General features: G+C 33.9%; 2 protein-coding genes across 7 annotated transcripts in view; both read right to left on the reverse strand.

Moving 5' to 3' along the window:
• Window positions 1-1053: 1053 nt before the first annotated feature.
• LOC108739744 lies at window positions 1054-3459 on the reverse strand. 3 transcript variants are annotated; one of them, XR_003232246.1, is made up of 4 exons: window positions 2872-3459; window positions 2715-2818; window positions 1563-1638; window positions 1054-1487 (listed from the first exon to the last, which is right to left on the reverse strand). XR_003232246.1 is itself a non-coding variant. In XM_018473794.2 (3 exons), the coding sequence occupies exons 2-3, from the start codon at window positions 1621-1623 to the stop codon at window positions 1141-1143; spliced, it is 408 nt and encodes a 135-aa protein (XP_018329296.1). In that variant the 5' UTR covers window positions 1624-1638; window positions 2872-3459; the 3' UTR covers window positions 1054-1140. The 3 variants fall into 3 exon arrangements, 2 of the variants coding, with proteins under 2 accessions (XP_018329296.1, XP_018329293.1); XM_018473794.2 differs by lacking the exon at window positions 2715-2818; XM_018473791.2 differs by having other exon boundaries at window positions 2715-3459.
• A 1984-nt stretch (window positions 3460-5443) lies between these two features.
• Window positions 5444-9926, reverse strand: part of LOC112906299 — a 9442-nt gene continuing 4959 nt past the window's right edge. The window contains exons 1-4 of one of the 4 annotated variants that reach the window (XM_025980204.1): window positions 7693-7801; window positions 6121-6196; window positions 5772-6058; window positions 5444-5710 (exon numbers count right to left, since the gene is read on the reverse strand). In XM_025980204.1, the coding sequence (XP_025835989.1) occupies window positions 5681-5710; window positions 5772-6058; window positions 6121-6181 (378 nt within the window). In that variant the 5' untranslated portion in view covers window positions 6182-6196; window positions 7693-7801 and the 3' untranslated portion in view covers window positions 5444-5680. Of the gene's footprint in view, window positions 6059-6120; window positions 6696-7692; window positions 7802-9926 lie in introns of those variants that run through there. The other 3 variants (XM_025980201.1, XM_025980203.1, XM_025980202.1) reach the window with 3 other exon arrangements.

Below are 9926 nucleotides of genomic sequence, written 5' to 3' on the forward strand. Positions count from 1 at the left end.
ACCTCATTTTGTCTTCAAAAAGTCTCATTCTTTTCTTGTTGAGGTTAAATTGAGGACTATTGCCATAGGATTGCAGACATTGAGAATAAAATGAGACTTTTTAGAATCCAATGTGATGAGTCTTATGAAAACTTATTGAGGTATCTGAGATTAAAAACGTCTAAATGAGGAAAAAATGAGTCTAAATAGTTCATTTGAGGATAAAATGAGTCCCAATTTTTCGACTCGGGTTATTAGTCTGATGAAGCATCTTCTATTAGATATTCAACTTCATCCTCTGAAATAGACTTTCAAGTAAGTCATGTGGGCATTACGATATTTATTGATCACCGATGTAATTCCTACTTCCAGAAAATCATCTAGGGACCTCATTACCCTCGACAGATCTCCCGTAGGGCATATTGTATTAACTTCATAAATTCTCTCACTAACACAGATACAAACGGCAAAAAATACAAGTATATGTACTATATCTACACAGATCCCAAGGAAATTGACTGATGAAAGAAAATTTCACAACTACAAATAATAATTGACCAACAGAATCTTATTAAATCATTAAATACTAGTCGTGACCCGTTCAAATTGCGCCAAAACCATTACTACCGTAACCCAAACCATCTGCAGCACTTAATTATTGACATTTTTCAATAATATTGTGATGTATAGGTACTTTAATGTGTGTGTATGTATATGCAAGTAACTGTGCACGTTAAAAAATGTCATGGTAATTCATAACAAAATAACGCATCATTAAAATGTATGCAACCAAATGTACAGCCGAATAGAGACATTTAGACTCGCTTAATTTTTCCAATTGTTTTCTTCTATCTCGAGTACATCAAAATTTCTTATTTTTAATTAAAGATTCTGAGCAGACGTATTTTGAAGGTAGGCTTGAGACATAGTAACTATACGCAGCTAAAACGCAGCTTTAGTAAAACTTGGTAAAACCTTAGTCGTTTTAATTTTAAATGGACTACTTTTAAGATATTTCATGCATCTTACCATTCTTCTATAATTTTTAACTGATTTTAACTACAATAAAGGGTAAAAGTGTTATGTTATTTAATTACAAAAATGTGGTATGTCGTAAAGAAAAGTACATTGAAAAATCTAAGTAAATATTACAAAAAGCTTTTAGCTCCAATAATACGCCACACCCGATCCTAAGATAGCACCACCTAAGGCTCCTAGTGCTGTTCCCAAAACAGGAACAACACTTCCAACTGCAGCTCCTACAGCAGCTCCACCGGCTGCTCCACCAGCTAAATATTTGCCGTAACCTTTTCCATCATTTCCTGTCGCTGAAACGATTTGGTTATTAGTTCCACCATCAAAATTACTACTTTGTTGGTATCGGCAGGGATTTTGTTTTCTTAAATTTGTAAAGGTATTCATTTCAGAGGACAAAATTGCCATTTTGTCCACGTCATTATACGGTTGCTGCAATCCATCATAATGGAGAACAGCAGCATTTACCGATCCTAAAAGTTGATATCATTTAAATAGTATGAGTAGTTACAAAAGTTTCTTCTTTAGAGTAACTACATTAGGTATACCTATTAAGAAAACAGTAATCATCATCAGACTCCATCGAGCATTTCTTTTCTTATTCTTCATCGTATACTAATATTTCTATAAATAAAATAATTTTAACATTCAAAAATGTCTATTTTTGAGGATAATTACAATAATACAATATTAACTCAAGTCGAAAACAGCAATGCTGTTAAAGTAAATATATTCAAAAACTTTACACAAAATGTTACAAAAACTTTAGGAACAACATCTCAAAATTTCATGTAATTGTTGTCATTTCAAGAATTTATGGTGGACCTAGAGATTTTAAAGTAGAAAAATTACTCTAATACAAATTTATCATTCGAGACCAGCGATCTTAGATTAATTCAGAAATTAGTATAAGGGACGCATCTTCGATACCATGGTTATTTTTCCTCCAGTTGACCAATGTTTATTTAGTTATATTGTATCTAATTTTTGACCGATTTTACTGATTAAGAAGTTGATTCCTGTAGATTAAGGATAATAACGAATTTTTCCAATACCAGATTAAATTGATATTTTTTAAGGAGAAATATTGGAAATAGGTAGCAAAATTATATTAGGATTCAGCATGATCGAATTACCAGACCCAAGGCTTGGGCATATGTTTAAAATTACAGTTAAAACTTTTCGCTACAAGTTAAGTTAGGCCCCTCGAGATGAAACTAAACCATGGACTAAAAAAATGTCCCGTTAAAATACATCTCAGCTCATTTAGAAGAATATAAGAGTGATTTTTCATCTTCGAAGGACTTGACTTCTCTGAAGGTGCACTAATTGTAAGGAAAAAAAATTTTTTGAAAATTAAAAGGGGTTCTAAAGTTTATATAAGGAAGAATCCGAACCGGTGAACCTAGATAAGATATTTAATATTTGGAAGAAATATTACTGGAGAAGTCTAAGGGATGCACTAAGGAAGAATTTTAAATATCCTTTCCCAAAAAGGATAAAGAGGAGGGTTGTAGTTTGTATAAAAATAATTAAACGTGTTTTTTTTTAACCAGTCTATAAGCTGAATTAATACTTAAATCAGAGATCGGAAATTTATATCGATCGATGTCAGGGAAGTACCTACTAAAAAGGCGTTTTAATGACTAATAATTCTAAAAGCTTAATCAACCTAAATGACAGTAGCTACCATTATTTACCTTTACAGTAACTATTAGAGATATACTTCGTCCAAATTTCAAATCTCTAGGTACATTAGCTTAAATGCGTTGTCTATTAATTAGTCAATATAAATTTACAACATCTAAAAATTCACATGGTAATAATACAATTTAAATAACAATGTTAAGTACTTACAGTTCTGTCAAAAATTATATTATTATTAAAAAATTATAAACTTTTTGTTCACTGGTACATGTTTGTAACAACTAGTTCGGTCTAATAATTACTGGTATGTATAATGTTAAATGCCCCCTCCATCATTAGGAAGTTCTTTCGAAATAAGATAATCTGTTCATCAAACCCACCATAAACAATTATTATTATTTCGAATTTAGGTACTATAAAAAATTAAAACATTAAGTATCTTTTGCGTAGAATACCAACCATGTTACATTTTTTAAAATCAATTCGTAGTAGGTAATAAAATGTCAAGGTCTGTTTTTAATTTCAGCGGAAACTGCATTTCCTACGAGTTGTCATACAATGTGAAAAAAATAGGAATACAGTGGATTTCGGATATAACGACAACGAAGGGACCACTGTAATTTCGTCGTTATATCCAGAAGTCGTTACCGACAAAATTAAAGGAGATACACACTCTGTTTTTCAATTTTGAAACAATTTTCGCCTTTTTTTAACAGCAAATGTACATTTGAAAGTCACATTTATTCAAAAGTTTATTAAACAAAGTTGCTACTCAGAAACAACAGTAAAGGTCACCATCAGGGGCGGCCTTAGTCATTGGAAGGTTCCGGGCGGGTAAATTTTTGCGAGGCCCTCGTCTTTGTGGAATTCACTTTAATGCTGATACTGTTGCAAAGTGATTCATAAATAAGTTTACAGTTTTAAAATTGTTTATCGAAAATTAAAAAAAATTGATAAAGACAAAGATAGCAAATTTCTTTTAAGACTATTAAGAAATTCAAATAAACATTAGTAGTATGTACTATTACTACCTAATAGTTTTCTAATTAGATTGTTGTGCGAATGTACGAGGCCCCTGCAAGAGCGAGGCCCCGGGCGGTTGCCCTGTTCGCCACCCCCAAAGGCCGCCCCTGCATACATATTAAATAAAAGTATGCTAATTTAGAAAAACAAGGTGATAACGCGCGGTAAGAACTTCGATCCAAAAGCTTTTGCTAATTCATTTAATAAATGAAACTGAAACAGAAGTGTTACATTTGCTATTAGTTTCAACAACAATCAGACTTAAAATTTTCTGACAACTTCTCGTACGTCCACACTCACTCGCTTGTTTCAAAATGGGCCTATAACATGTATTATAGTGGAAGGACGAAACCTGTTTCGCTCTGCTGCTGCTGAGCTGTTCTTGTTGTTCATCATCGTCAACGTGGCGACTCAAGAGCAGATGTCTTCGGCTTGTAGACAAGTGTTTGTCTTTGCTTTTGAAACATGATACGCCTTTTAAAACCCAAGAACGGCGTTAAATGGGTTACGCACACTATTATCCTGCCACTTCTTATACTTACTCTTGAAATACTCAAATAAAATGAAACGATAGGTGAACAAGTAGATATTAAAAAAGGTTGTACCTACGCAAGATCGTCAGATATTTATTTATCAATGCCAAGATGGTTTTGTAAAGGGCCAGATAGCTAGCATGCACTCCTACATCTTTTTGTTTTGGTTTTTTTAAACATGAGTGACCATTTTACATTTTTGCAAGAATGTTCGAGTTCTTGTACACCAGCATTTTTGCCAGTGTCGTGTAAGGAAATGATTTGTTCTTGTGCATTATAAATAGTAAGCTTGCAGGAAGTGATAGAGAATTATAAAACAAGATAATTAAGTAAATATCTGGCGGTCTAAAAGTCCACCGGTTTCAAGGAAAACGTATTCGAAAGTACAGTCCGGTCCTGGTAGANAAATACAGAATAAATATCTTTTTAAACCGAATAATAAAAAAAAACTCTAGTCGTAAGAGTTCTTTCCAAGGGATGGAATGCCGGGGAATGCTCCACTCAATGCCCTAAAATCTGCTTGAGAATTTACAAAAAGACATAGGGGCCAATATCGGTCTTTAGTTTGGTATTTACTGAACTCTCGTAGGTAGCATCACCAAGAAATTGGACTTCAGAACTAAATTTCGAAATTTGGGGACGCTTTTCGTTTTTGTCGGATAATATTTGCAACGAGTTGTTCGGTGGTTTCGAACGAATGAAAATTTAGTTTACTTAAAATAGTAAAAAACAAAAATTCGGTCAGATCCATCATCAACGAAGATAGGCTTGATGTCTTAATGATGCATCTATGATAAAAAGCGTACTACAATTGGTTAGTCAATTTCCCCCTCCACCCAAACCATGATACATTGCTAGGCTAGGGTTGCCAACCGTCCGGGATTCCCCGGATTCGTCCTAGTTTGAAGGGCGTCCAGGGGCCGTCCGGCAGGGGTTATTAAAAAGGGTCCGGGTGTAACCCAGACACTTTTGTTGTCAGGGGAAATCCAATCTTTTTTATAGATAAGCGATGAATTCATTGACAATGCGAACGTAGAGAGTGTTTTTACTAGTCACGCAACAATAGATAAAAGAAAGAAACTCCCTAAACATACACACGGTTTCTCCTCTGATCAAAATCAAGTATAATTTCAAGGACCAGAGTTGTTCCGACTTTTACAAATTCTTGTTGGAAAAGAAAGATATTTTAGCGAAAATGAGGAAGACTGAAAAATAGCAAAAGCGTGCAATTTTTAACTGCTTTGTACTACAATGATGTGTAAAAGTTTTAGGTTATTTAATCACAGAAATGTAGTATGATTTAAACAAAAGTAATACAATGAAAAATCTAAATAAGTATTACAAAGAAAAACGTTAATCGAAGATTTTAGTACCAAGATATAACACACCAGATCCCACAACACCACCAAGTGCTAGTCCGACTGCTGTTCCTACACCAGGAACCATGCTTCCAACTACAGCCCCTATTGCACCTCCGACAACCGCTCCACCAGCTAAAAGTACTCCATGCTTTTTCTCGTGTGGTCTATCAAGTAGTTCATTTCTATCTATTACCTCACTTCCTGTCGCCGAAACGATTTGCTTGCCCGCATGAGTTAGAACCACTCTACCAACCGAACTCAAAACACCACCACCAAAATTACTAGTTTGTTGATATCCGTATGGATCGTTTTCTCCGTAGTACTGAGGTTCTCTTTTATTTCTCCTTAAATCCGTTTGAGAGGCAGTAGATTCGATTTTTTCTACGTTCTTACCTGGTTGCTGCAATCCATAATAACGAAGGACAGCAGCATTTGCCGATGGCATTACACTGTTGACTATCGTACTTACTCCTAGTAATCCTAAAAGTTTGTATCATTTCAATAGGACACTTTTAGACTATTTGAGAGCAACCAGATTTTACCTATTAAGAAAAAAGTAACCACCATCACAATCCACCCGACATTCCTTTTTTCATTCTTCATCGTACCACAAAAGTTCTATAAACAAAATAATGTTGAATTCTGTCAGATCCTTGATGATAGATATATAGTTTTTGATCAGACAGTATATGATCCAAAGAAAACTGTGAAGACGAAATCTTTTTATTTTGCAACGTTTCGTGCTTTATAACCTCTTCATCAAGCGCTTATAAAATAAATGTCCTTGACATAATCCGGAAAAATCATGTATCTTTTTCGTATCTCATTTCGTCTTAACAGTTTCCTGTGGATCCTATAACATCTGATAAAAACCTATAAATTAAATAATGGTTACATTAAAACAAGTAAAAATAAAAATGCGAGTTCGTAGTTATAAGTCAATATTTCTTTCTTTTTATCCAAGAGTTGAGCCAAAATTCACTTCAATGGTAAGAATATTTGGTGTTCAAAATTTTTTATTTTATCATCCATTAAATTACAATAATCATTCTTAACGACAATCGAAGTGGAAATTGGTTGACAAAATAATAAATTATGGTATCATCATTATAAGGTCGTCAGTCCTAAGACTGGTTGGACACGCACCTCCACTCTTTCCTATCCTGAGCCCTCTGTTCTCCTATTCTCTCTAACCTTCTCTATCCGCGGTATCCTCATCATTCGCCTGTAACACCACATTTCGAACTCTTTTAACGTTTTCCTTTCCGCCGCTCTCACTGCCCTTGTTTCGCACCCGTACAACGCCGTGTTCCAAACATACACCTTTAACAATCTTTTTAGAATTTCTAAATTAACCGTTCGCGATCATATATAACTTCTTTTTATTGAAGTCGACTCGACCCTGCGCTATATTATGCTTTATATCCCTACTACTCCTTCCGTCCTGACTTATCTGACTTCCTAGATACCTAAAATCGGCCGCTTTTTCTAATTTTTCGTCTTCTATCTTTATATTCGCTCTTACATACTGCATACTAATTTTTTGCCCCTGTATATCTATCCCTACAGTTGTACTGTCATGATTCAATGAAACGTTTTTCATTTCCATTATTATTTCTTTTTCCAGTGGGTTTTAGAGATTAAGGAGTCGATTCCTATTTTAGTATCTTGATAAGAATATGAAATAGTTTTGAAGAAGTTGGGATTAAATGTCGATGCTTTTTAATGAGAAGCATTGAAATTATATCAAAAGAAAATGCATTCAATATTAGACAAGTTTGACGCCCTAGTCTGGATTCGAAAATGGTTTAATTGAAACATTCCTGAGCTCATCTCGAACAACGTTAAAGTGATTTTTCATCTTTGGAGGAAATAGTCCTTGACTTCTCTATAGATATACTAATAAGGAACGATTTTTTGAAAATGGATAAAAGCGGTAAGATTTCTACGGAGAAATCCAAACTAGTGTGCCTAGATATTCAAAATTTGGAGAAAGTATTTCTTGAATCGAAATTTCAAATCTCTAAATACACCAACTTATGTGCGTTGTCTCTTGCTCAGTCCACTCACAACATTTCACAAGGCAATCATAAAATTTAAACATAAATACTTACAATTTTGTTAGTACCTACTCGTATCAACAAATTATAAACTTTGCTGTTATCGGTATAACATGTAACAATTATATTCGGTGTAATAATTACTAACTGAAATAAGGTTCATTTCTTATACGTTGTACTATATATTACTTTAAACGTCCCCTCCATCATCAACAAGTTCTTTTGATATAAAAATTAGATGTTCTTCGAATCCACTGTCGACAATTTTTGTTATTTCGTAGAGTTAACATTATCGTAAAACTCCAACATAAATTAAACAATAATAAGAAATATTGTGTTATACTTTTCAATATGTCAAAGTCTACTTTTAATCGCATTTTCTCGTTCTGATAACCGCAAGATTAACCCCCTAACTAAAAACGTCGCGTCGGTTAATCTGACAATCAGCGAAAACTATGCTTTCTGTAAGCTGTCATCCAATGCGTAAAAATATAAAAATATCAATTTATCGGTGAAAGGTTCCATTGTTTTCTCAACGTGAATTCAAAAGGCTACCTCAAAAAAAAAACAATAACCAGTTAAAAATGTCACTTAAAATACTTTAGTCAAGAAAAATTGAAGGTATGGAGAACAAAATAACAACTGAAAGTTTTTAAACCCTGAACCACAACAATTGAATTCACAATTGCTAATGTATTGACAATGATAGGGGAAAGAAAGAAAAGTGGCTGATTTTAGGTATCTAAGAAGTCAGGATGGAAGGAGTAGTAGGGATTGATCAGAGGATAGCGCAGGGTCGAGTCGCCCTCAATAAAAGAAAGTCACTTCTATGCTCGCGGACGATCAATTTATAAATTCGAAAAAGATTGTTAAGGAAAGGTCAGAACCATTCGAAATGTGGTGTTATAGGCGAATGATGATGATACCGTGGATAGAGAAGGTAAGAAATGAAGAGGTATTAGAAAGAATAGGAGAACAGAGGACTATGGAAGTCAATAAGAAATAGGCGAAATAGATTGATAGGACACCTTCTCAGGCATGAAGGTCTAGTCAGAGACATGTTAGAGGCAGAAATAGGAGTTAAGAGGAGTAGAGGTAGACCTAGATTGAATTACTATTCTCAAATAGTCAAGGATGTGGAATGTTCTAGTATTAGAGTAATACGAAGATTAACTCAGGATAGGAAGGAGTGGAGGTGCGTCTATAACCAGTCTTACAACTGACTATCTAATGTATTGGTTAGTGAAATTAATCTTTGTGAGGTAAATTTTGTTTTATTCTTTCATTTCAAATATTAGTCTTCTGTTCAGGGTAGTCAGCCCTTCATTAATTCAGTAATTTATCCACCTCCTTAACGGAAGTATTTCCTTAAACTTTATCTTTTTGAGCTAGATTTTTACAGACATGACCCTCGACATCGTTTCTATTTTTTTTTCTGCTTTGACAGAATTTAATTATCAATTTTATCTATTTAAAAGTATGCATTCACAATTTTTCTTGCTTTTATCACAAACACAGCATCTTCGTTTTTTATTTTCGTTGGTATTTTTAGACGTAATCTCTCCTTCATTAAATAATACAACACAAAAATTAAAAGATTTGACATTAACCCTAACAACGCGAAAGACGCTTAGGTACGTATCGTTCCACTGATAATTTTTTAAGGAGAACAATAACATATTTTTACAACTCTTTTTGAAAAGTTATGAATTCTTAACTAGATTAAATAGATATTATTTTAATGGTGCTGGACAGTGAGACGATCACTATCTAAGTTTCTTAAATTTGGCGTCCTTATCAAGTTCTCTTTAATTATTGTATGTTAAAAAAAAATATGATCAATGTATTTCAATAATATTACTTACCTAATAGGGCAAAACAATTAGATCGAGGCCACACGCTGAATTTAACTCGCAACTAGTATCATCATCATCATAAGGTCTTCAGCCCGGAAATCCGTTGGACACATACCTCCAGGTCTTCCTATCATAAGCAAATCTTTGTATTTCTGAAAAACTTGAGTAACCCAGATCTTTATCCATTTGCGAACAGTGATCTAATCTAGATCAGCCTATTGGGATCCGTCAAATAGGAGGAGCCTAAAAACATGGCTCCGATTAGGGAAAATCACGATAAAATGATAAGTATTGACACAATATGTGATTGGGCTGACACAAAGCCTCGGAAAGGAAATTTCGTTGAAGCTGAGCGTGTTTTTAATGCCAATCACATTATAAAATTCGGAAATAACAAATCCGGAAGCTAGCCTTCAAATTCCGTCAAGTTTA

This window comes from Agrilus planipennis, unplaced genomic scaffold (assembly GCF_000699045.2).
Source record: "Agrilus planipennis isolate EAB-ADULT unplaced genomic scaffold, Apla_2.0 scaffold252, whole genome shotgun sequence".
Taxonomy (NCBI): Eukaryota; Metazoa; Arthropoda; class Insecta; order Coleoptera; family Buprestidae; genus Agrilus; species Agrilus planipennis.

Bases quoted from the DNA above. Each gene is read 5' to 3' on its own strand.
- LOC108739744 (XM_018473794.2), bottom strand. From the start codon at position 1,623: ATGAAGAATAAGAAAAGAAATGCTCGATGGAGTCTGATGATGATTACT. The intron at 1,488-1,562 runs GTATACCTAATG...ATCAACTTTTAG, and splicing joins GATTACTGTTTTCTTAATAG to GATCGGTAAATGCTGCTGTT.